This window comes from Epargyreus clarus, unplaced genomic scaffold (assembly GCF_041222505.1).
Source record: "Epargyreus clarus isolate Ecla_fem2 unplaced genomic scaffold, WU_Ecla_fem_2.2 ptg000016l, whole genome shotgun sequence".
NCBI lineage: Eukaryota > Metazoa > Arthropoda > Insecta > Lepidoptera > Hesperiidae > Epargyreus > Epargyreus clarus.
This window is the reverse complement of record NW_027332224.1, coordinates 7,006,563-7,034,444: the sequence shown is the minus strand read 5'-3', so window position 1 is coordinate 7,034,444 and position 27,882 is coordinate 7,006,563. Positions and strand designations below refer to the sequence as shown.

The 27,882-nt window shown below is 37.7% G+C and overlaps 1 protein-coding gene across 1 annotated transcript; it reads left to right on the top strand.

Moving 5' to 3' along the window:
• The first annotated feature begins 312 nt into the window (after positions 1–312).
• Positions 313–26,102, top strand: Hmgcr (HMG coenzyme A reductase). Its single transcript, XM_073081673.1, has 2 exons — positions 313–515; positions 22,749–26,102. Exon 2 carries the CDS (start codon positions 22,781–22,783, stop codon positions 25,292–25,294), a length of 2,514 nt encoding a protein of 837 aa, XP_072937774.1. The 5' UTR covers positions 313–515; positions 22,749–22,780; the 3' UTR covers positions 25,295–26,102.
• The last annotated feature ends 1,780 nt before the right edge of the window (positions 26,103–27,882 follow it).

Genomic DNA, 27,882 nt, shown 5'->3' with positions numbered 1-27,882 from the left:
AAAGAGAGTTATTAAAGCTAACATTGGTGACCGCAATGATCAAATGACTGAAATAACCACTGCGTCATCTTAATTAAGAATCTTAAGAAGACTTCTTACATATTAATAGCGCAAAAAATATTATATTTATTGTATAGTAATAGCAACACCAGGATATTTTAATTTAAGTTTGTGCAACGCAAACGACTACCCGACGAGGTTGGAAGACTGAGAGAGCGTGGTCTGTAAAGTTAGAAACTGTCCGCGAATGAGAATGCGACATACATTTTAATAATCTGTCTTTTACGACTGGCACCTCTATGGCTGACACTTGTCTATGCAACAGCGCTAGTTGAAATCAGTCTTCATTAGTCTGTGGACGTAAGTTCACTTCGGAAAATGTCGGAAAGTGTGTCAGAATAATTTTATTTCACAATTCACGAATCATAAGCTTCCGTTTGCTGAAGAAAACGTACGCTCGCGGCGTGTAATTGTTCAAATCCTTGATTGGAGATAACATTATATTCTATCTACTGGTGAGTAACCTTTATACATAAAAATTTCTTTTTCGTAAAGTGAAATTTTCACGTAACGCACTGTTCGATATTCAATTATTTCTAAGTACGTGTTTATTATCTATGCCAATTTTCCTCTTTGATTTTCGCGCGTTTTTAGATATATGAATATGAAATTGATTAATTCTATGTTTAATCTTCAAGTGTAATTTTACTCTTATAATTCTTTATTTACAAAACCACTAGTAATATAGTTGGTTAAATAGCGTGCGTAGATAATATTTACGGCTATAAGTCGTAATTAATCACGGAAAATCGTTATAGGAAATATGTATTATGGTAAAAAGTGAAAATATATGCCGACTGGCGTAAATACCTGCCGACCCTGCCGTGAGCCGACTCTCTCTTTCAAAGTTGACCTTGATATTTTGGCATACTTATGTGTTTTTTAGTCGTGAGGTAAACATAGACTACACAATATTTATACAAATGGTTATTACAAAAATATTTTGCATTCTTTTTTTAATTCCACGAATGTGTGAAATTGTAATTTTATACTTTCATTGCGTATTTTTGTTATCATCAGAATAATAAAATATATTAAATACATATTTTCAATAATGGATTTTTTATCTTATACATAATGTAATAATAGGAACTTATTAAGATATTAATAACAAACTTTTATTATGATAAATTGATTATAAAATAACACAGGCATAGTGGTCATTAAACAATGTATCATTTGGAAGGTCTAGGTTTGATACCCAGGCTAACTTTTTATATATTTAAGTAACCATCATTATGTTTCTTAGGTATAGATATATTATATTTTAAGTGCACATAAATTTTCTCATAATAAAATAATAAAACAGTTATTTTTTTCTACACCAATAATATGTAAATGCTTAAATATTAATCAAAATATGTTACCATTTAATTGACCATAATTTTAAATCTCTAAAATTGTATAAATTTTCACATAATTATACTTAAAACTTTACAACTGCATTATTTCATTTATTTTGAATATACCATACTGCATGCTTTTTTTGAGTATTTTAAGTGCAGTAGTTATCAAATTAACACATCATCATCAACCCATTACTGTCCCACTGCTGGGCACGGGTCTCCTCTCAGAATGAGAAGGATTAGGCCTTAGTCCACCGCGCTGGACAAGTGCGTATTGGTAGACTTCACATACCTTTGAGATTTTTTAATAAATCTTATTCTTAATAAAACTCTTTTTAAACGTCAATAATATAGCAATACTTCGTGAGGTATTTAGTTATTTGGTGTAACAACTAGTAAAATAGTCCTATGTTCCTTATAAATAATATAAACTTCAATATAAAAAAGAACAATTGGTTCAGTAGTAGACTTTATGGATTACAAAGAAACATACAAATCATTTCCCTTCATTATATACTAAGCTAAAAAAGAATTTCCATATTTTTTAAATTTCAGCATATTTCAGATGATTCTCAGACCTACTGAATATGCACATAAAATTTGGTGGAAATCGGTAAAACCGTTGCGGATTAGTATGTAACTAACACTGTGACACAAAAATTTTATATATATAAGATTGTATAATAAGGCTACTGTTATGTCGTAATTATATATTTATCACACCTGTCTAGTGAATTATGTATCTAATTTTATCTCAAATTAATTGAATCAATATTAACGCTGTCAAACTTGTCATTGTGTAAATTATACGAACACCTCTGCAAGTTTATGGTATTCTTTCCATTTAACACTGAAATTTTGAAGAATTATGTATGTTTAATCTATTTCGCCATCTGTAATCCATCAGTGTGGTAGAACCGAAGTGGTTTAACCAAAGAGTTAACACCACCACACCTATAACTTTGAGCATGAGCAGTTCTTACATTTCTATGTAGTGGTGTGAATGGTGGCAGATTTACATAAGAGGCAATCCATCCATCAAGGCAAGCCATCTTAGTCTTCAGGACTAGAGCTGTATATAAAATTCTGTTTTATATGGAGGTGATAACCAGTGGCAGACTAAAGTCGTCTGGGGCAGAATGTTGAATGGAGACCCCCAGTGTAAAAAGTTCATTTGTTTTTACTAAATGACGAATGTGTCATAGAATTATTCGCTGACTTACACACATTTGATAGGTTGTTTGGTTCTGATGATCTTTTAGCAACTGTGTTTGGGGGCCCCCATAATCGGGGGCCCGGGGCGGAACGCCCATCCGCCACTTAAGCCCCTAGAGCTGATAACAGATGTGGTTGGTATGGCTCATTTGTTCACTTCATTTCACTTCAATTTTATAAAATAATTCGCCAAGTACGAGTCAAACTCACACCTGGAGGCTTCCGTACCACCAAATGTTCATCATTTTTTACTTATTTTATTATTAATATATGTTTAATTGTTCTTATTTGTATTTGTTACAATAGCAGTTATAGTAGTAAACATATTGTAAAAGTTTTAACTGTCTTCCTAGTACGGTTCAACTGTTAGATCGAAAAATGCCGAAGAATATCGGTTTATTATATAGAGACTCCCCTTGATATCCAACTTTCATCTGTAAAAAATCTAGTATCTATCTATTACGATTCCGGAGAAAGAGCCCTGTGACAAACAGACAGCAAAGTTAAGATTTTTTTTACTAAGGTAAAAGGGTTCAGTTTTTACCCTTTGCGTACGGAACCCTAAAAATCACTAATATTAGCCTTAAACTAACATAAATAGAAGTAATTAGATAGTTTAATTACTAAAATGTCTATTCCTCTTTATATAACCACATTAAAGTCTAATTATTCAAAGAAATTTCTTTACTATTTGTATTAATTTAGTGTAATTAATTAAAATAATTTTATTTCAATTACTGTGGCAGTTCTTTTAATTACTGTGACAGTTCTTTTAATTACTTTATGAATGCGCTTCTTAATAGTTACTTAATTTATTTGGAAAAATTCATTTGTTTTGATATCTTTCTGCTTTTCACAATTTTAATGTTTACAGGATTTTTAAAATTGACAATTATCTTAAATAAAGTGAAAGAATAAATAATATCACGGGCTCCTCTGCCTGTCCATCTATCACTGTGTATATGTTGGGGCCCTTCATTTTGTAGGCCAGTTACCAATGTCCCTGTAGTTCCGGGACTAGAATAGAGCTACGGTATCCCCTGCCTGTCGTTAGAGGCGACTATAAGGGGGCTTCCGGGGTTGCGGGCTGCAAGAGTGGGAGCTCGAACTGTCCAGTAAGGGGAAGGACGGCGGTATGTGTTGTCGCATACCGTCGTGAACACCAGATGGTGTGGGAGGAGCGAAAACTGCTCTCCCAGTGCAGAGCCCGATCGGGGCATCGCGCTTGGAAGACAACGGTTGCGTTCCGTCGGAGATCCCGTAGTCCAACAAGCGTTGAGGACGACCACCGGGGGGGTTTTAGTGCGGCAAAAATCCCACATAACCCGGCGTCGCTCCCACGTCGTCGGGTACCTTTGAAGGTTTCCCCTTCGTTAAGAAAAAAAATGGCAGTTACCAAGACCAGCTTCAGCAATTATGGGGCCCCTGCGCACAAGTATTCAGGGCCCCATTGGAAAGTGATAATTTACGAAAACATAAAAACCTAACAACCTCATTATACTTACACTTATTTATAAACTAAAAAGTTATAATGCGCGAAAGTGAAAAATAAATTGTGTCCGTAATTTCAAATTTGTATTTGTATTAATGGTTAACATTTCAATTTAACATTTTGAAGGTGGTAGAACCCTTTGTGGTTCGACTCCGGCGGCACCACCGCCACACCTATTTCTACCTAATAACAGCAGTGTTAGGCGCTGCTGTGTTCCGGTTTGAAGGGTGTGGTAAGGGAGATAGACTTTTCCGAGGCGTTCCAGCTTAGTCTTCAGGGGTAGCGGCGCATCTGTGGCCGACCTCAGGTAGGAATATCTAATCCTATCTGGGGTTGATTACAGATGTCCATGGGCGGCAGTAGCCACTTACCATCAGGTGGACTGCATGCTCGTCTGCTACTCTCATATTTAAAAAAAAAAAAACATTCGCTCGTAATTCTTAGTAGATACGATACGTGTCGTGTAAGCAAATATACATACATATATTTAAGGCCAATCAATATAAGGCCAATGCCTTACAAGGCCCACCTGTTCGGGGGCCCTGGGTCCCTATACCCTTAGGGTAAAAAAGTAATAGTTTCAATGACTATTTACGTAAAACGCGAAACACTGCATACTTCAAAACACAAATAGCTTCTAGTAATAAATAGAAATGAAATAAATAAAATACAAGATTTTCCATCGCATATGCGCTAACATTTTGTTTGGCATTGAAAATAATTTTGCAATCCATAAAGTATAATAACATTGATTTTGAAATGTTTCAATGCGTTTACGTAACTGAATGTATAAAACATGTTATGATTATTGTGATAGGTATAGTAGACATACAGTCTGCAGTGATATAGTGGTGGTTCGACCACTGGTTCGAGGTACAAGGTACAAATCACCGGCACGGATATCGATTTTCCAAAGTTATGTGCGTAAGAAATTGATTATCATGTGCGTTATCAATGAAGGAATATATCGTGAAGAAATATCCATTATGTACCTGAGTTTTCTGAAAAATCTTAAAGGTATATGAAGTCTACCAATTTACAATTCACTAGAAAATGGTTCACAGAAATACATGTATAGTCCGAGCCAAACTGCTAGTCCTTTCTGAAGTTGTTGCGAGCAGGTGTAGTCATACAATTTGCTGTGGCGACGCGATTCATTTCTATATTCAGAGCGGACTAGCAGTTTTACGCGGACTCTACATACTTTTACAACCCGCGTGGCCGGTCACTATATCGGACTGTTTAGCAGTTCCAGCTTCGTTCCCTGACTAAGCAAACATCTAATAACAAACAGAAATCATTCTGTTCTGATTCTGGGTATTTGTATAATCGTGTACAGTTCACACGAGTGTAGAAAGCGTCAAAACATTTGTTATGAAATATAGTGTACATTACATATCACTCGCGTAGCTAGTTTGTGATGTTTAGGCAGTTTTTTAATCAATCGACTATTAAGCCTCGTAATGGTTCATTATCAATAATGAGAAAAATAATTTTAAGGTATTAGAACCCTTTGTGATTCGTCTCGGCGGCACCATCGCCACACCTTATCTATTTAATAGCAGCAGGGTTAAGCGCTGCTGTGTTTTGGTTTGAAGGGTTGGGAGGATTCTACTACTTAGGCTAACTACTTTAGACTAATATTATCTAAGGATTTCATAAGCTTGTGGTCAGCACTAGTCTTACTTATTTTCCAGCAGGTGGACTGCATGCTCGTCCGCTATTCCATAAAATAAAAATAAGTCTACGTTTCCACTTGGCCATTGTTTGGATCTATGGCCTATATTTATTATGGTAGACACGTCTCAGGAGAAAAGGATCTATAATGAAAGGAAAACACAGACAGGATAAAAAAATGCGGACATAAGTATTGACATTTTAAGTTATTTTGGAATACAACGCAATCTTGCGGCAAATTATGTCGGAAATTATGCAAAATTTTTACACTAACGACACGAAAGGTTTTTACTTAAATTGTTTGTACTTATGTAATCAAATTATCAAAATATTGCATAAATAATCATAATTTCTAAAGTGGCGGACGTTTTTTTTAAACACAATGAGTTTTTTTTACAATTTTTTGCAAAAAATATCTGTTTTTCTCTTCTCTGTTCGAATTTACTAGAACTTTTTGTTACGTTGACGTTTTAAGTGCGTAATAAAGGAAAAAAACCAGATATAATTCATATTAATTAAGATTGTGACAGAATAACCTAGGGTGCTTGAATAATAATTAATTTTGCCATATTTTGATTGCATCATTATCTTATGTCGTAACTCGAGTTGCCTTAGTGATTATATTTTTTTCGGTATTTTAAATGCAGACAGTTTATAAAAATTATCAATTATTTTGTTTTTACCACGCTTTTATTAGCTTGGGTTGTATGTATGTATGTATGTAGGTATGTATGTATGTAACGGAATATTTGAACTCGATTTTTACCCACTTTGAACGGTCCAATTAATTTAAAATTTTGAACAATTATCAAGAACCGATGACAATACACGATTTTAATAATTTTATCCCATTCTCCTCATCAGGATCGTCAGGAATTAGGATTAACGATTTTTCTCGTACGATTTTAGCGTGGTTTTTAGTTTTTAAACTATAATTATATGATTATATAATGTTCATTAACGGTTATTACTAGTAGGCAGAAATTGAAAAAAATCGGTATCTGGTAACAAACCACTTATGCCTGCCATACACACTACGGTGCACCGGAAAGGTCTACCTGTTCAGGTATACCTGCGCAGGTAGGACTGTGTATGGGAATAGACCAGTGCAATTTTTGAACTTGTGCGACCGACGCAAGATACGAAATCAATTTCTTGTGACACCGTATGGCATCGTCTTCAATCGATGCCATCGCTCAGGGCCGGATTTAGAGGTCTAGAGGCCTTGGGACAACAAAGGAATGGAGGCCCCCTGGCCCCAAATTATTTTCCGAATAAAATGAACAATTTTTTCAATTGAGTTCTTCAATAAATATTTTATTGTGAAACGCAGGTAGATTCTTCTAGTATTCATGTTTGTACAAATTACTGTAGATAAAGGTAAAACAGCTAAAAAATATATCAAAGGAAAATATATTTTTTTGCTAGTGTTTACTAGTCGGACTTAAAAAAAATCCGACGTCTCTATTGTGGGGGCCCCTTTTTTGTGGAGGCCCCTGGGCTGCCGCCCCGGTTGCCCTCCCTTAAATCCGGCCCTGCCATCGCTACAGAACTGAACACCGTACGGTATACCGGAATGACCCCATACACGCTACCGACTACGCTACTTACTGGCAAACCTGCGCAGGTGATCTGTCCGGTAGACCGTTGCGTGTATGGCTTACATAACTTACTAAGACGATTTGCCACAAAATGCTTGTGCGCCCAAGGGAAGGGTGGGTTTATATATATTAGGTCGTTCAATAAGCCCCGGGACTAACCCAGAGATGGCATGATTCATGTCAAATTAACCTTATTTTTTAAAAGTACCAACCTTCAAGTGAGATGTGTTGAAATTTCATGTCAATCGAACCATAAACAACAAAGCTACTGTGGTGAGAGTGGCGCTCCTTTTGCATTTGTTCAAAAAATGGAAAACAACGAATATCGTGTGTTAATAAAACATTGCTATTTAATGGGAAAAAATACCGTGCAAGCTCAGCAATGGCTTGAAAAGTGTTATCCAGGCTCTGCTCCATCGAAAACAACGATTTGTCGGTGGTATACTAATTTCAAACGCGGTCGAACTGATACAAGTGATGCAGAACGCTCGGGGAGGCCAAATGAAGCAGTAACTTCGGGAAATATTAAGCAAGTTTTGAAAATAGTGATGGATGACCGCAAAACGAACGTTTCTGAGATTGCTGAGATCGTGAACATATCGACTGGAAGTGCGTTTACGATTTTACATGAAAAATTGGGCATGAAAAAGGTATTTTCCAAGTGGGTGCCGCGCTTGCTCACAGTTGAACAAAAGGAACAACCAATAGACGATTCAGAGACCTGTTTGGCACGGTTTACTCGCAATAAACAGTATTTTTTGCATCGGTATGTGACAATGGACGAAACGTGGATCCACCATTACACTCCAGAGTCGAATCGGCAGTCAGCTGAGTGGCGTGCAGCCGGTGAGAGTCGTCCAAAGCGTCCGAAAACGCAAGGGGCAGCTGGCAAAGTCATGGCGTCAGTTTTTTGGGACGCGAACGGTATAATTTTTATCGACTACCTTGAAAAGGGAAGAACCATCAATAGCGACTATTACATTGAGTTATTGGTGCGTTTGAAAGACAAAATCGTGAAAAAACTACCCCACATGAAGAAGAAAAAAATCATCTTTCATAAAGACAATGCACCGTGCCACAAATCAATGAAAACAATGGCCAAATTGAACGAGTTGGGCTTCGATTTGCTTCCCCACTCACCATACTCTCCAGATCTGGCCCCCAGCTACTACTGGCTCTTTGCTGATCTCAAAAGGATGCTCCAGGGAAGAAGATTTGGCTCGAATGAGGAAGTGATAGCTGAGACTGAAGCTTATTTTGAAGCCAAGGAGAAAACCTTCTACAAGCATGGTATCGAAAAGTTAGAAAAGCGTTGGAATGAATGTATCGCACTTGAAGGTGATTATGTTGATGAATAAAAAAGATTTTTTTCGAAAAAAACGTGTTTTTGCTTGTTAGTCCCGGGACTTATTGAACGATGTGTTATTTAACGATTTTTAATCTTGGCTGCGACATATACTTTGGGTATATTCAAATTTAATTTATAAAAAATTTAAAGAGCAGTAGAAGCAGTCGGTATAAACTTAGGTGGCTGATATTTCGAAATTATTTGCGTTTTAGAATTAGCTAGTGCTTCATTAGTGAAGGTTAACATCGGAAACATACATGCCCAAAAGATGGAAGTAAATGATCAAAGGTACTCGTATGTGAAGTGTATTCATACGTACGGAAATTATATGTTGACGACGATACGCATGTCATAATAGAGGTGTGAATAGGCCTAATATTGAAATTTGTTAAGTATAATAATGGCAATTTTTGACAATTTTCCAACGCTTCGCCAAAAATTAACAAATTTTGATCCATACTAGGCAAAAATAGGATACATTGCGTATTATAAATGAGCGCAGACAGAAATAGTCAATCCATCTTTGGCAGACATAACTTTGTAGATTGATTTAGTAATAACAGGCCTACGTCTACCATTTGTTACCTACCGTCTACCTTTGTTCGACACCGACGGCACCTCCGTCACACCTATTTCTGCCTAATAGCAGCAGTGTTAAATTGCTGTGTTGTGGTTTGAAGGGTGTCATAAGGGAGACATACTTTTCCGACACGTTCCAGCTAAGTCCTCAGAGATAACGGCGCATCTGTGGCCGATCTTAGTTAAGAATGACATCCTCTTTGGAGTTGATTCCACATGTCCATGGGCGGCAGTCACGTACCAAGCGGAATGCATGCTCATCTGCTACTCCAGTAAAAAAACATACTTAAAATATTTACAAGTACTTCAACTAAATCTCTAGTTAGCTGACGTTTCCTGTATACATGATAAAATCAACATTTGTATGTGAAGCATAACTGATTTGGAATAACAATATGTTGTGGTGCGTCATTGTCTTCGGTACACTGGATATTTCGAGTATAGACGTGGTTGAATTGTTTCGGACTAAAATAGAGTTGGTTTATATACGTTTTCCTTGTTGGTTGTAGGGTGGCACACAAATCAATCTATTTGGAATTACCTGTATCGATTTGCAGATTTTTTAATATATTCATGTATGATGAATGGACTAATCAAATAATGATTATTCCTTTAAAATTGTCACATTTTTTCCACTTTCAACCCCTATTTTAAACCCATCAGGGTCAACATATCAAAAATATTTTCTTAGTGCAAATGTCTACATTTTTAATTAGCCTGTTGTCCAAATTTGATGGACCTACCTTAAACGGTTTTCAATGGGTGAGGAATACCTAATAAAATAATACAAAGATACTCAATAGAGTATCTTTGTATTATTACAAATAATACATTTTTGCTTTAATGTTATTTACGAAGGTATTAAAACTCACATGATGTCTTTCTTCGGCGTATCCAAGTAACTAATTCGGGACTTTACTTGAATATTATAAACAGGTAATAAAGAAAGATTTTGCCAATGTCATATATAATTACTGCAATCTTTCTTGACCTTTCGCATTTTTGTTGTAACGCCATAAAACTTAAAGGGAATTCCCTTATGGAGGTTTGGCAGGAAAATAAAATAATAAGTTTGCATAAATTGAATGAAAGTTGAAAATCCGGCTCGAAGGACGAAAATGACGTACGAAGACAAAAACGAAAATTACAACTACCTTAATTGGATTCATTCTTTGTGTATCAAGTAGTGGTAAAGATAACAAGATTCGCTCCGTGTCTTTGCTTGCGTTCAAACATCGTATATCAATTTGTCATATGTCAATTTAAATTAATTGTTTCACAATAGTATGGTAGTGTTTGAAATTGATTCAGTATTTGTGAGGGAAGTTTTTTTTTAACAAATTTATCAGGTATGAAGGTTTCCTCACGATGTTTTCTTTCACCGTTTAAGCAAGTGATAAAATTAATTTCTAATACGCACATAACTTTAAAAATCAGAGGTGCGTGCCTGTGATTTGAACCTCGGACCTGTCGATCGAGGGGTCGCGTTTCTTAACCACTAGGCTATCAGTATTGAAACGATGTTTTCTTCGGTTGATGAGGAATCTTTGACAGAATTTCTGGCATTATAAAAGAAAAAAATATTGGTGTATCTCTTACCACACTGACCAAAACAAAACACAGCAACGCTACCGCTGTTATAAAAAAATCTAGCAGAGCTACCTCAGTTAAACCACAAAGGATCCCATCAGAAACCCGCTAAGTCGCTTAACCATTAATTAAAACGATCTTTTGAGGGTGGTAGAACCCGTTTTTGGTTCGTCTCCGGCGACACCGCCGCCACACCTATTTCTGCCGTATAAAAGCAGTGTTAAGCGCTGCTGTGTTCTGGTTTGAAGGGTGTGGTAAGGGAGACATGTGCTTCCGAGGCGTTCCAGCTTAGTCCTCAAGAAAAGCGGCGTTTTAGTGACCGACCTTAAAGGTAATCGTATCTGGTGTGGTTGATTACTTATGTCCATGGGCGGCAGTAGCCACTTACCATCAGACGGACTGCATTCTCGTCTGCTACTCCTATATCACATATAAAACAGAAAACCGCTAAGCGTTTAACCATTAATTAAAATGACCTTGCATTCATTGATACGAAAGTAAACAATCATCACTTGACCGATGTTCAACCGGTTTCAGAGTTCGGTGGACACGGGTCGAGGCCACTGGGCGCCGAGGTTGGAGTTATGCTAATCTCTTGGCAAACAGACTAGGGTGGGTTGGGAAAGAAGAGGCTATGTGTAAAGCTAACATTGAATAAAATGTGTTTATTTTATGTGACGTATGTAATAAAAGTTTTAAAACATTTTTAGGTAGGCAACTAAGTTCTCGCCGTACAGTTTTTAGTTTGCTGTTCAAGGCAAATAATCCTTAAAGAAAAATGAAGAGTTTAATAAACAACTTTTTACCACACTTTTATATGATTGATCTGTATGTATGTAACGGAATCTTTCAACTCGATTTTTTCCTGCTATGAACAGTCCGATTAATTAAAAATTTTGAACAATTATGAAGAAACGATGACAAGACACGATTTGAATAATTTTATCCCATTCTACTCATCAGGATCGTACTTTTGCATTAACGATTTGACTTGTGCAATTTTAGCGTGGTTTTTAGTTTTCAAACTGTAAATATTTTAAAGCAGATTGATAAGTAGAAGATAAATTGAACTGAATAGTGGTTAATTTTTAAATTATACTAATTTTAAATCACGGTGGTACATGCGTGTCAAATTCTTTATGCAGTGTGGCACTTGACAAGATGTAAAAAACTTGACATAAAAAATAGTTGTTTGTTGATCACAAACTTAAATCTAAAGAGAGAGGAAAAATACGAAATAATTAAAATTTTAATTTAACAAAAAATTGCTACTCAGGTATGTAAACTTAAATCAAAAATCATTATCATTATCATCAACAACCCATTACTGTCCCACTGCTGGGCAAGGGTCTCCTCTCATAATGAGACGGATTAGGCCATAGTCCACCGCGCTGGCCAAGTGCGAATTGGTAGACTTCACGTACCTTTGAGATTATTTTTTTTATAAATCTCTCAGGTATGCAGGTTTCTCACGATGTTTTCCTTCACCATTTAGCAAGTGATAATTAATTTCTAATACGCACATAACCTTGAAAAATCAGCGGTGCGTGCCTGGGTTTTGAACCTCGGATCCCTCTATCGAGAGGCGAAGTTTCTTAACCACTAGGCTATCGCTGTTTTTTCAAATCAAAAGTGTGTGTTGTGTATGTCATTCATTTAGTACAAAAATGTGTGCAGAGTTTGATCTCAATACTTTAGGCAGGCCGATTTTTGTACCAGAATTTGATATATTCAAATAAGTAAGTGTTTTTAGTAAGATTCCCTCCGATTTCTGCGCTAAAAATGTGCAATCTGGCCACGGCAAACTGCACACAACCTTGCACCAACCTTACACGTAATAAATAACTATATTCATTAGATGCACGTTGCATCGGCTACGCTGACTGGTTTAGTTTTTATAAAAGAGTTTTTTATAATGCGTTTTGACCTTTGTTTGTCTTGATAATAAATAATAATCTCAGACTCAACGTGTGTCGTTTTTAATGAGACGTGATTTTTCTTTAAACTCTTCAATAGCTAGCAGAATTTATTCTGTTTAGAATAAATTCTGCAGTATTCAAAGTGTTGATCATATTTGGAAGTTTGCAAAATTTACTCTCATATTTTGCACGCCTCATAAGCGAAGCGTTGAGGTTGTGCTCTACTCTCGACATTTCAAAAAAAGCAGTTTTCTCGAAACTGAAATTGATTTTTTGTTATTTATATTGCACTTATAGGTTAATTTGAGTGCACTAATATCAAGTCAAATAATTTATCAGGCACATAAAATATATTTTAATAACATTTTTTTTGTTTAACATAGTAAATAATAATATTAAACATAATCTTTTCTGGACGTCCGTGTATGGGTTTATGTGGCATCAAAATTGGTCGAAATAATGATCGTATCGGATTATTTTTTTTTAATTATCTAAAGTAACACACGAAATAATTTCTTAGTCAATATGAGCGTTTAATTCACTGTCATTAAATTATTATTTATAAAAAACTAATACAACAACAATCAAAAAAAATAATTGCTAAACTTCTTTAAAATCATTTTTTTATTTGTTTATTGAATAGAAATAAATAATAAAAAATTAAAAAAAAATTGAGATTATGAGGCGTGCACTTTTGGATTTTCCAAACTTTTTTCCAAATGCTCTAGAAGGAGGATTACTTAAAAACAGAATATGAGATAATTGGTTAATAAACAAATGAGAAAATGCTCTTATCTGTTTTGTCCTGGCCTATTTATATGATGATGATAATGACAAATTACATTTAAAAATGCTTAAAAATGGTTTAACACATGAAATTAAAATGTCTAACGGTGTTGCATGACAACTCTATATTATTATACGTTTTATTTGAATATTGTCGTGTCTCCGATACTAATTACACACGTCCGTCTGGGCCGACGGTCTATCACCGACTGCCTCACAGTCAACTCACACCTTGTCTCGTGTGCGCCTGATACAAACTACCCATATTTACATATTGTGTTTAAGAACATTATTAGGTATATTTATTCCAACAGTCGACGTCAATTTCTTGTTCTTAATTCCTTCTAATTAAGTTTTTATCAAGACAAAAACATTATAAATGACTTAATTTTTTGTGTCTGTCGGGAAACTAAGTTGAATAACGCATAATGATTTCACAATTATTTTCTTTATTCGTGAATCAAAAGTGAAAATGAATTGACTAATATTTTTGAAATCTCATACCGGAAAAAAATAACGATTAAAAAACGTAAAACGTTTTAATAACTTCCTAGTGCATATGCGGTCATTTAATACAGTGTTTCTGACTTAGGTAAATCGACAATTAAGCGCTATTGTCTTCTTGATTTTGATTTTTATTCTTCCCCGAACGGCGAGTAATGAAAACTTTAAACCGAGCGCGGATCCGCTGTACCCTTAGGGTAAAGATAGGATAGATTGGTTACTCCGGTCGCGTTCCTTTGAAGATCCCGGAGTTCTCTACGCAGCGCCGAGGACGGCCACCGGGGGGGTTTTAGTGCGGTAAAAGTCCCACATAACACCGTGTCGCTCTCACGGCACCGAGTACCTTTTGAAGGTTTCCCCCTCGAGAAAAAAACGATAGATTGGTTATTAATGCAGGTTTGGAAAACAACGTAATAAGGAGTAACTTAGGTTACTTTTATTTTAGAACTAGCTGTGCCCCTGTTTCTTTTTAACGCGGGTGAAACTGTGGGGCAGAGCTAGTATGCAATATGTTGAGAAAACTTCCATAGCGTGATTCAGAATACGTGTGGTGCCATCTCTTCATTCATTCATCACGAGAAGCGGGAAGACCACACAGGCGTTGTACATTGCAAGCAAAAGTAATGGCGGAGGCACTGCCGTGTCCAGATTTTCTTTGCCACGACACGTGTCTGCCACGTGACCCGTCCAATGTCAGTCGAAATAAACCAGGCTTAAATCAAGAGGTAACGAAATAGCGATTGACCGACGTTCGGTCAGGAATGCAAATAAAGACCAAAGTGAAAGGTATTACGCATCAACCCATGTTGGGTATGAGGTAGGTGACGTGAATAATGAATCGTAACGCATCGGTCAGCGGGTCTTGCCGAGGGTCCTGGATTCGATTCAGGCAGGCAAAATAATTTTAGGGTCTGGGTGTTTTCATATTCGTATTTTTGTGACCTTCACGGTAAGGTATCCCAGTGTGGTTGTATAAAGTATATAAATAATAATAATAATATTTTTTTTATTTCAGATAACAGAGATCCATTTTGTTAGTTACAATTAAACTTAAAACTATGTTAGTACAACTATATCTATACCTATAATTAATAAATCATGTACTTGCGGTGTATAAAATACACATAAAGTGTATAAAATAACTATTTATAGCAAAAAAGAGAGGGAAACCTTCAAAAGGTACCAGACGCCATGGGAGTGACGTCTGGTTATGTGGGACTTTTACCGCACTAAAACCCCCCGGTGGCCGTCCTCGGCGCTGCGTAGAGGACTCCGGGATCTCCAAAGGAACGCAACCGGAGTCCTCTTAGCGCATTGCCCCGTCGGGCTCCGCCCAGGTGAGCTTGACGCTCGCCACACCGTCTAATGTGTACAACGGTATGCGACCACACATACAGCTGTCCTTCCCGGGGTCGCTGACGGGTGGTTCGAGCTCCCATTCTTGCCACCCGCAACTCCGGAAGCCCCCTTTTAGTCGCCTCTTACGACAGGCAGGAGATACCTAGTCCTATTCTACTCCCGGAACTACAGGGACGTGGAAACTGGGCCTATTAATCGGGAAGTCCAAGGTTCGAATCCTAAATTGATTTTTCAGAGTTATGTGCGTATTAGATATTAATTATCACTTGCTTAAACTGTGACGGAAATATCGTGACAAATTTTGCACGCTTGAATTCTAATAAACTTCTTAAAGTGTGTTAAGTCCACCAATACGCACTTGACCAGCGTGGTGGACTATGGCGTAAACGATAGACATGGCATTCATATCCGTGACTCAAACGCATCTTGCTTTGAGAGGAGACACGTGCGCAGTAATGGGTTTGCCTAACACGACCTATGAAATAAAAAATAGGTAACCTGAACTCGTTGTACTCTATTATCTAAATAAGACCTAAGCATTTTTAGAGACGTACCGCGTATACAATAATATTCCAACTTTAACAAGAGAGTTTTATGTTCTACACAATCAAATGCCTTAGAAATATCACAGAATACACCTATAGTATCGTGCGCATCTTCCCAAGCGTCCAAAATCTTTCGCATATTCAGCTTCAAAAATGTTCTGCCTTGAAGAGTGTGGTAAGAGAGCATAGAAAAAGTATAGATATCTCACTGCCTTGTAATTGAAGAATGAACGAAGCTATTAAATGCCTGACAATTCGGACAATTCTGTCAGCCATTTAATGGCTGACATGGTGTAATTTACGCGGAACAATGCCGATATCCGCGGTTTAGTGGTGCAAAAACACGAAATCGATAAAAAAATGCGGAGAAATATCGTTTCATTCGTAAATGATCCTAAAACTAAATTTTTTTTAATATTTTTCAAACACGAAACTAGATGACTGTGACAATTTCAATTGTCTAAACTGGTTACATTTTCTTGTTAGGAGTGAGTAATCTTTACTAATCTATGTAATAGAGATATACTTTTCCGAGGAATTCCAGCTTAGTCCTCAGGGGAGTAGCAGCGCATCTGTGACCGACCTCAGGTAATAATCTAATATTATCTTTTTTTTTTTATAATATAGGAGTAGCAGACGAGCATGCAGTCCACCTGATGGTAAGTGGCTACTGCCGCCCATGGACATCTGTAATCAACCCTAGATAGGATTAGATATTCCTACCTGAGGTCAGTCACAGATGCGCCGCTACCCCTGAGGACTAAGCTGGAACGCCTCGGAAAAGTATGTCTCCCTTACCACACCCTTCAAACCGGAACACAGCAGCGCCTAACACTGCTGTTATTAGGTAGAAATAGGTGTGGCGGTGGTGCCGCCGGAGTCGAACCACAAAGGGTTCTACCACCTTCAAATCTATCTGGGTTGATTACACATGTCTATGGGCGGCAGTAGCCACTTACCATCAGGTGGACTACGTTCTCGTTTTCCATTTCTATATTATAAAAAAATCGTTAAACAAAACGGGTTTTTGAGTATGCGTATGCAAAAATGTGTGACGGTGGTGCTTTACGTAACACCGGTTTACTCTAAAGGTCCGTGTTTTATATTTGCTCATTTGAAATTAATTAGCATTCAATTATTATTACGATGGAGTAAAAATGTGGGGTCAATGTTTAAGGATTGCCATAAGTATATCTACTGTGAACATAGATAAGTATAGATATCTCACCGCCTTGTAATTTTATTTGTTGTAATTGTAATTAGCCTTATTGTTGTGGGAAGCCCTTGAATGGCTTAAACAGCTGACAGTTCTGTGAGCCATTTAATGGCTGTCATGGTGTAATTTACGCGGAACAATGCCGACATGTGTAGTTAAGTGGTGCAAAAACAAGGAATCGAAGAAAAAGTGCGGAGTAATATCGTTTCATTCGTAAATGATCTAAACAACATTTTTTAAATACTTTTCAAATACGAAAATAGATGACAGTAACAATTTCAATTGTCAATACTGGTTATATTTTCTTGTTAGGAGTGAGTAATCTTTACTAATCTATGACTGTGAAGTAGCTCTGCATGTCGGTAGAGCGTGTCGTCTTTAATCAAACCCAGATAAGATTAGTTTCCTACCTGATGTCGGCACAAACCCGTTGGTAATCCTGAGGACTAAGTTGGAACACCTCGGATAAGTATATCTCCCTTAACACAGCAACCAACCTATTATGATGTATACGAGTATTGAGAGAGAATTTGCAAATCTTAGAGAGGTAAATGTAAAATTAATTATTAATTATTGTTTAATGATCAGTTATAACTAGTTTTAAGCCACGTGCAAGGCCCGAGGCTACGCCCGCATTTAAAAGAAAATAATATAACATACTAACATACATAAAACTGTAAATCCGTACCTTCAACTTTGCTAAAGATCATCATTTGATCAAATGCATAGTTTACGATTCAATCCTTACTAATATCGATTAAAAAAATCGATGTTTTGGGTCCAAAAGATCGATTCTCCGATTAATATATCTTAGATCGCCATCCCTAGTTCCCGTGGGATTTCCGGGATAAAACCTATCCTATGTCCTTTCTCAGGTCTCAGACTATCTTTGTAAAAAATTTCATTAAAATTCGGTTCAGTGGTTTAGGCGTGAAGAAGCGACAGCCAGACAGACAGACAGAGTTACTTTCGGACTTACAATATTAGTAAGGATTTAAAAAGAAAGTAAAAATCATTAACCTTGTAAGGCCAATAACCGGTTTGAGTACGTTTTAAATGTGAAAGTTTGGAATTTTAGAAAGAAGAGCTTCTGCGTACACGGTTTGTATGCGTATTTTAAATAATAATTAATCTTTTTCATATAAAAAAAAAATTACGCATTTGCTCGCCTAAGAAGTGACACTATTGTGAAGCAAAAAATCTGAAGGGTAGGGTTTGATTACAAATGTCCATGGTTCGACTCCGGCAGCACCACCGCCACTCCTATTTATACCATCTAAAAGCAGTGTTAAGCGCTTTTTTGTTCTGCTTTGAAGGGTGTGGCAAGACTGGCAAGGGAGACATAATTTTTTTAAGGTTAATTAATTGAAGGTGGTAGAACACTTTGTGGTTCGACTCCGGCGGCACCACCGCCACACCTATTTATACCATCTAAGCAGTGTTAAGCGCTTGTTTGTTCTGCTTTGAAGGGTGTTTCAAGACTGGCAAGGGAGACATACTTTTCCGAGGCATTCCAGGTTAGTCCTCAGAGGTAGCGGCACATCTATGGCCGATCACAGGTAGGAATCTAATTCTATCTGGGGTTGATTACTGATGTCCATGGGCGGCAGTAGCCACTTACCATCAGGTGGACTGCATAATCGTTTGCAATTGACTAGAACTGACTTAAATAGAATTTCAAAGGATTTTACCTGATCCGCCGACCTTGCCGACTCCGACGCTACTTTCTTTACTATGGATTAAGGAAAAAAGGCATTTTATTAATTAACAATTAAATTGATTATTTAAATTAGTGACTTTAGGGTAATAATTAATAGAAATTAATAACCTTGTTAAAATGTAAAGTAATATCAAAAAATCCGAAACAAAACAACGCATAAAAAATAATTTCTGTTTCTACATTTTGCAAGGAAATTGTATCATACTTTCGCTATCATTTTTGGAATCTATTGCAGATACTTTATCTAAGAACATTGACATTTTTGGAGATCTTATCAGTCATATACATAACTGTTGCTTATATCAGATTTACGTAAAAGATTAGGGGGATCACGCAGGATATATACATATACTAACACTACAGGCAGTGATAGCCTAGTGGTTAAGAAACTCGTCCTCTCGATCGAGGGGTCCGAGGTTCAAATCCCAGGCACGCACCTCTGATTTTTCAAAGTTATGTGCGTATTAGAAATTAATTATCACTTGCTAAACGGTGAAGGAAAACATCGTGAGGAAACCTGAATACCTGAGAGATGTATAAAAAAAAATCTCAAAGGTATGTGAAGTCTACCAATACGCACTCGGCCAGCGCGGTGGACTATGGCCTAATCCTTCTCATTATGAGAGGAGACCCGTGCCCAGCAGTGGGATGATAATGATACTTAACACTACAATAAATATGTGTTACAAGAAATCTAATAACATATTTATGACTGAACTTTTTTGCCTATAATTGTTACCAGGTAAAAGATAGATATATGCTGTCGCGGACTTTTATGACACAGCTAATTCTAAAATATGAGTAGCCTAAGTTACTCCTTATTACATCAGCTACCTGCCAATGAAAGTCCCTTCAATATCGGTTCAGCCATTTCAGAGATTAGCCAGAACAAACAGACAGACAAAAATGTTATTTTGGTGTATGTACCGTATGTATATTCATATGCATATAATAGGTATAAAGCGGTTATTTCAATATTAAAAACAGACCCTCTAATTTTATTTATATGTATAAATATAATCGTTGAAAAATTGGAAGGTTTGTAGAATCCTTTGTGATTTGACTCCGGCGGCTCCACCACCTATTTCTGCCTAATAACAGCAGTGTTAAGCGCTGCTGCGTTCTGGTTTGGAGGGCGTGGTAAGGGAAACTTAATTTTCCGAGGCGTTCCAGCTTAATCCTCGACTTGCGACTCCACTTGGTTCGACTTGCACGTGGCTTATTCATTTTTTTGGTAACGTGGCGTGAATAAAAATCCTTATTATCATACAGAGTGAAGTGGATTTTGGACTACCAGACAAAAGCTATTAATTTAAATTGTTTAATCTATTGTAAACAGTTTTTCATTACAGTTTACATTAATAATTATTTTAAAACAAAAACAGAAAACTAATAATCATAATGTTGTCATAATTTTAAACTATTAATTAAAATAATTATCAATTACCAACTTAATTACTTAATTATATGGTTAAACTTTAAGCCGACCGTTGCGCCCGCATGTGGTGGCACGTGCGTCACCCGCCCCGCACCTCCCCCCGCCGAGGTATCGCCGTGCGTCGTCATGTCCACGCCTCAACGTAACTACGTTGCAGCTGCCTCCTGCCAGCTACCCGGGAAGCGGAAGACAACGAGGCCAGAGAGGGAAAGCGGGAAGCCCCGCGCAGTGCAGTGTCCAACCATGTGGCTGACAAGGATGGCTTTATTAAAGTCGAGCGTAAGAAGAAAAAGCCTCCTTGTCGTAACCAATGCGGCACAGCACCGACAGGAACGAACCATCTCCTGCGTCCTGCCGTTCCCGTGACGCACGTGTATGTCTCACGACTCCATCACAACACGAAGCCGTCTGACATAACGGAGTACTTGACTATTAAAACCCAGTACCGACTGGTGGTCGAGAAGTTGGAGGCGCGTAACGCAGTGAACTTTAGTTCATTTGTTGTACGCGTCCCAACCGAGCAGATAGCGACCTTCCTTAGAGCCGGTCCACACGGCGCGTTGCGTCAGCGTTGCGTCGACGTAGCGCTGTGGCTGCGTCGTTTTACATACTAATAATCATAGTGTACACACGGTGCGCTGCGTCGACGCAGCGCATACGCGACTGAGCTGCAGCGCACGAGACGAAGCGGGCGGGGGAGTACTCACTTACGGAGCGTTACGACTCCGTCGTAGTAACGCTGCGTTGGCGCAGCGCCCGTGTGGCCGGCTATGCGTAAAACCTTTGCGTTGCGACGACGCAACGCTGACGCAACGCGCCGTGTGGACCGGCTCTTAAAGAAGACCTGTGGCCGAAGGGAGTTGTATTCCGGAAATACCGTGGAAGGAGAGCACCCCCGGAAGTCACCAGACCCGCGTCTCACGTCGCCGCAAATAAGTGATATAGTTATAAGTATATATTAGTATGTATGTTAGTCTGTAAGGTATATATGATATGGACCTCTGTATTCAATTATACTTTTGTATCTTTGTCTATATTGTCTGAAATAAATGATTATTATTATTATTATAAGCACTTAATTATTAGTTTTTAGCGTTCCGTACGCAAATCGACGAAACCCAACTACCAAATTTTCTGAGTTAGTTCGTCTGCCGCAGCGCTGCTTCTCTTCGACCGTAATCTCTAGTCACATGGAATTTTTAAACTTTATACATAATAGAATTTTAATTGTTTCTTTAAGCGTAAAACTTCAAATATCTCGTGTCACTTGCAACTATTCAGTTTAAAAAATTAAAACTTCACAGACTTGATTCGCTAATACTAATGGTACAAGTAGTACAATGTTTGGTGTTATACTACTATGGCATCTATAAAATAAATATAAAATAACGGAAACCTTCTATACAAGAAACCAGGTTTTCATAATTTTGTTCGTTTTAACTTTTAAACCATAACAGGTAGACAATTGAAACGTTCTAACAGCATACTAAATAGCGGCAATGATGAATAATAAAATTAAAGTTAAAAATAATAGAAAAAAATATATATTCCGGCGTGAAGTGAAGGTGCTACGGAATCAGGTCTGTGTGAGTCCAACTCGGACTTAGCTTGATTTCTTGTGCTCACAAAGCTATTTTGATTAAACTTAAATCACGTGTAGCTATGTGTAACAAGAATATCTACGAAACAATGGATATTTTTTTGCTAATTTTAATTGGATTCATCTCAGATAATATAAGTAAACTAGATGATAGTATCACATAAGGCAGTCATAGTCTTCTGGTTGAAAAGCGGCCAAATCGAGGGGTTCAAAGTCTACCAATTCGCACTTGGTCAGCGCGATGGACTATGACCTAATCCTCACTCTGAGAGGAGACCCGTGCCGGGCAGTGAGACATGAAATCTAAAATAGAATATACTATTGGTTAGAAATTCACAATCTCAATTACGTGGTCTTAAAATGTTACATTAGAACTCGTTTGAAAGGCAACGGATAATTTCTTTAAAAAGTCTTAAAACTTGTGAAATCTACCAATCCGCACTTAGCCAGCTTGGTGGACTATAGATTAACCCTTTGATTTAAACCCCTCATTCAAAGAGGCCAGTGCCCAGTATAGGGACAAAAATCGGTTGATGGCGAAAGTTAAATGTAAATTCGGTAGTGCATACTGTAATTATTGTAATAATACTTTAATGTTTCGCTTTAAACGTGTTATTTATTTTTGGTTGCCAAAACTCGTAGATATTAATACTTAATTATTAAGATAAATGCATTTAGGTAATTAACTGCGCAAGAAAGCGAATTAACCTGATATTCTCAGTGTACGCTATAATGATCCTTCTTTGTCTACAGATATCAGCTGGTGAATCAGCTAAGCAGTAGACATGAAGGTGTGGGGAGCACACGGGGAGTTCTGCGCGCGACACCAATGGGAGGTGATCGTCGCGACGTTGGCTTTGCTCGCCTGCGCGGCGAGTGTGGAGCGACACGGCACCGGCACGAGAGCGGAACGATGTGCCGGTTGGGCGAGGGCCTGCCCAGGCCTCGAAGCGGAGTACCAAGCCGCCGACGCGGTCATCATGACCTTCGTACGGTGCGCGGCGCTGCTGTACGCCTACTACCAAGTATCCAACCTACAAAAGATAGCGTCTAAGTACCTCCTAATCATCGCGGGGGTGTTTTCAACGTTCGCAAGTTTCATCTTCACGTCAGCGCTGGCTAGCTTGTTCTGGAATGAGCTGGCGAGTATCAAGGACGCTCCGTTTCTCTTTCTCTTGGTAGCAGATGTTGCGAGAGGCGCGAGAATGGCGAAGGCTGGTTGGAGTGCTGGTGAAGACCAAGGGAAGAGGGTCGGGAAAGCTCTGTCGCTGCTAGGACCAACGGCGACACTGGACACACTGTTGGCAGTCCTCCTCGTTGGTGTCGGAGGTCTATCAGGCGTGCCGAGGCTGGAGCACATGTGTACATTCGCCTGCTTGGCCTTACTGGTGGACTACTTGGTCTTCGTTACGTTTTACCCAGCCTGCTTGTCATTGGTTGCTGATTTCGCGGCTGGTAGGAAGGAAATCACGTCGGATAGTCCGTTTTCTGAAGCGGACTTGAAGCCGAACCCTGTGGTTCAGAGAGTTAAAATGATTATGGCTGCTGGATTGTTGTGCGTCCATCTGACCAGCAGGTTGCCCTTGGCTCGAGATAGTGGGATCATTGAAGGTGCTCTGAGCGACAATCTCAAGTCTGCTTCCCAAGATAATGTACTGTTTCAATCTTATATTAAATGGTTCTCAGTTAGCGCTGACTACATTGTCATTGCGACCCTATTGTGCGCTTTGATAATAAAATTCGTGTTCTTTGAAGAACAAAGAAATTGGATCATTGATATGAACGACTTGACCGTGAAGGAAGTCGTTCAAAACGAGAAGCCAATGTTTTCGATAGGTGAGGATATAAAATCCGAGGCCGAAGTCTGCACACAAACAGACGATATCATCAGTTGTGAAGATGCTGAATGGCCTACACTGTCCCCGAGTTCGTCGGTAGCTCGACTTAACGCTAAGAAACGGCCTATGGCTGAATGCCTGGAAATATATCGCTCGGAAGGTGTCTGTACTTCTCTTAGTGACGATGAGGTCGTAATGCTTGTAGATCAGTCACATATTCCACTTCACAGACTTGAAACAGTTCTTTGCGACCCATTACGCGGTGTCAGACTCCGCAGGCGTGTAATCTCGAGCAGATTTCAAACAGAGACTGCTATAAAGCAGTTACCATATATTAACTACGATTACAGTAGAGTTCTGAACGCCTGTTGTGAGAATGTGATCGGTTACGTCGGAATTCCTGTTGGCTACGCCGGTCCGTTGGTAGTCGATGGTAAGGCTTACATGATTCCAATGGCGACCACTGAAGGTGCGTTGGTGGCTTCAACAAACAGAGGTGCGAAAGCAATTGGAGCCAGAGGTGTTACGAGTGTTGTTGAGGACATCGGAATGACCAGAGCCCCAGCAGTAAAGCTGCCAAACGTTGTGCGCGCTCACGAATGCCGACAATGGCTAGACAATAAGGACAATTACGAAATGATAAAAGAAGCATTTGATTCTACTTCGAGATTTGCACGTTTACAAGAAGTACATGTTGGTGTTGACGGCGCAACACTCTATTTACGATTTAGAGCGACAACCGGTGACGCTATGGGAATGAACATGGTGTCCAAGGGCGCTGAGAATGCTCTCAAAGTAATGAAGAACTTCTTCCCTGACATGGAAGTGATAAGTCTCTCTGGAAATTACTGTTCGGATAAAAAAGCAGCGTCAATTAACTGGGTTAAAGGTAGAGGAAAGAGAGTGGTATGCGAGACTATTATATCGAGCGAGAGTTTGAAGAACATATTCAAAACCGATGCGAAAACTTTGGCTCGCTGCAACAAGATCAAGAATCTTTCTGGATCAGCGTTAGCTGGGTCCATCGGAGGGAACAACGCCCATGCGGCTAACATGGTCACAGCTATATTCATTGCGACAGGGCAAGACCCCGCTCAAAACGTAACTAGTAGCAATTGTTCAACCAACATGGAGGTGTGTGGGGAGAATAGAGATGAGTTGTACGTGACTTGCACGATGCCGTCGTTGGAGGTCGGTACTGTTGGTGGTGGAACAGTGCTACCAGCGCAAGGGGCTTGTTTACAGATACTAGGAGTGAAGGGTGCGGGTGAACGCCCGGCTGAGAACTCCGCAAGACTAGCCTCTTTAATCTGTGCTACTGTGTTAGCAGGCGAGCTCAGTTTGATGGCTGCCTTAGTTAACTCTGACTTAGTGAAGTCACACATGCGACATAATCGCTCTACAGTTAACGTTACGGCGAGTTCCGACGCATCCATACTTCTACAAGTGCCTAAATTATAACATATAGTGTATAATTTAAAACTGGTTAATGTATCATTATTCAGAATAATGAATTTCGAATAGTTGTCGAATGAATGCTTGCATTAAATGTTCATTATGAATTCTTGTATGACTTTCAACGACTTAATGTAAGTTTGTCTATGAGCAGCGTCATACTAGTTCTTCCATTTAAGGAAACTATTTATACATAAGTTAAGTAGACATTAACTAATTATTAAAAAACAAATCCACGTGTCAAGAATATTTAATAAAAACAGACCAAAAATGTTTCCTTGAGGAACCCATACATAAAAGGGACTATCCTACTTAAATAATTAACTTTCCATCTTAAATACTGTAGGATTGACATTTATTATATGAAAACTACATTCCTCAATCATAACAACAGTATAAGATGTCATCTTTGTACAATTTAAGGAGTTGAATGTAATACAAAGCCTTTGATGAGTCTAAAAAGTCAGATGGGTATTCCCGAATTAGTATAGATATTACGTAGGTTGGATTTCCTATAAGGTTCCCTATTTGTAAGATTCTTAACCTTATAAAATGTAAACTGATTGACAAACAACGCGCAGCTGAAACCTGTTACGTTCCGGACTAACGTCCAGAAGGTTGAAACTTTGCACACAAATGTTATAGAATATAATGTAGATGAGCACTGATAAGGTCTTTTTTACCGAAAGAGCGCTAAATATAATGAAAGGATCATAATTAAAATGGAGATATTTAGTAGCGACTCAGCGGTCACCGTGCATATCGACTACTCAGAAAATTACAGATTAAACCCTTGATCGTAAAACTGAAATAAAATATTACCCTGTCATCAAGTACGTAAGAAATAATATGAAATAATGAGTCTTGAGGACAGCAAAAATAATTTTCACCTATGTTTAAACTTATCAGAACCATTTTAAAGTATTTTATCTACATTATGACAGCTTCAATAACGAGTAATAAGAATGAATTCGATACGATGTGAAATGTTTTATGGGAAACATAAATATTGTTAAAATTCTGATTCAAATCAGATTACCGAGTGTTTACAGATGTTGAATGTATTGAAAATGGATTGAGGAATGTTATGAGATTTTTTATGAAATGGAATCGCTATTTACTTAAACAATATATGTGAATATAATAAGATTGTACAACAATAAACATGGTGGTAGAACTTGTCCGGCGGCACTTCCGTCACACTTAATTCTGCTTTATAGCAGTGTTTACCTGTTTTGCTTTTCAAGGTGTGTGACAATCTGTTGTTTGTCATTCTCTTTTATTTTAGTTGTATTAGTTAGGATTCCTATTCTATTTTCACTTGTTTGCAAGAAATTATCATTGTGAGAGACTTGTGCCCAAAATTGGCAGAAATTGGATTAATGACGATTACTCTTATAAAATTTTGATGATAGCAGATATCCGATACAGATTGGATAGATCAACACTAGTGACTAACACGCGCTTTTATATGATATCCGTGGGTCCTAGATCTTCCGTTACTATTCGTCGCTAACCCTTGAAGGGATTGTGGAAAACCCTTCGACACAGGATGGTCATAAATAATAGTATATAAGAAGCGTCACAGTCACCCAAATGCCTTATTTCTAAAATAATGATTTTATCGACCCCTTCCTACGTAAAATATCGTAACTGCAAAATGAAACTACAGGAGATCGTTTCAAAGTTTCGAATATGCTAAAATGCGAATAAAATCTGCATTTCTGCAGGTCTCTATGAAATTCAGTATATATATTTTATTTTATACGCTCTATAACGTTGCTTGTGTCGATAAAACACATTAAAAAAAATAAAAAGAAAGATACCGGCCGAATTGATAACCTCCTTTTTGAAGTCGGTTAATAAGGCAATTTATGCAACGAAAAGGTACTTTTTGGGTTACGATATTACTTAGGAGAGGTCGTTATCCCATATCTATGGTATATCCTTATGACTTTCTTAAGAAAATCAATGGACAAGAAAAGAAAACAAAGTTATGTAAAGGACCAGTGAAATATTAATTAATTATAGAAAATATATCAATGTTTGCATAAGTATGTTATTTATTTAATTGTTGTGTAAAGGTTTATATTAATTCCGTTATATATAAATGTTTAAATGTTAACTTGTTAGGTTTGTTTTGTGGGAAACCTGAGCCCAAGTGGGATTTGTGAAGTTGGTTATACAATTTTGATAGTGGTACTTAAATTCTAAAAATATTTAGGAGATATAATAATAATTATATGAAATCCAAAAATATTTGTAAGAAAATGATGATGTTAAAATAAAAATAGTTATAACATTTTTAATGACGTAATAGGAAAATCAATATGGCGGCCACAAAATGGTGACATGCGAATCTGCATGATTAATTGATTATACTAAGAATTGTTTGTAGTTTCTTATTTTATAGCAATTATATAGCAAATTCTTGACAATTAGTCGGAAAAAGTGTATTGTATTTAAAGTTATTACTACGTGTAATAAATGATCTGACATATTTTAATTGATGTTCATTATTTGCTATTTTAACCTCGTCCCACCTTGGCCTTGCTACGCCGCCACCTGCGAGGTATTCATAATAAAAAATTTAT

What these genes read in the sequence shown, in the direction of transcription:
- Hmgcr (XM_073081673.1), top strand. Translation starts at nt 22,781, where the DNA reads ATGAAGGTGTGGGGAGCACACGGGGAGTTCTGCGCGCGACACCAATGG.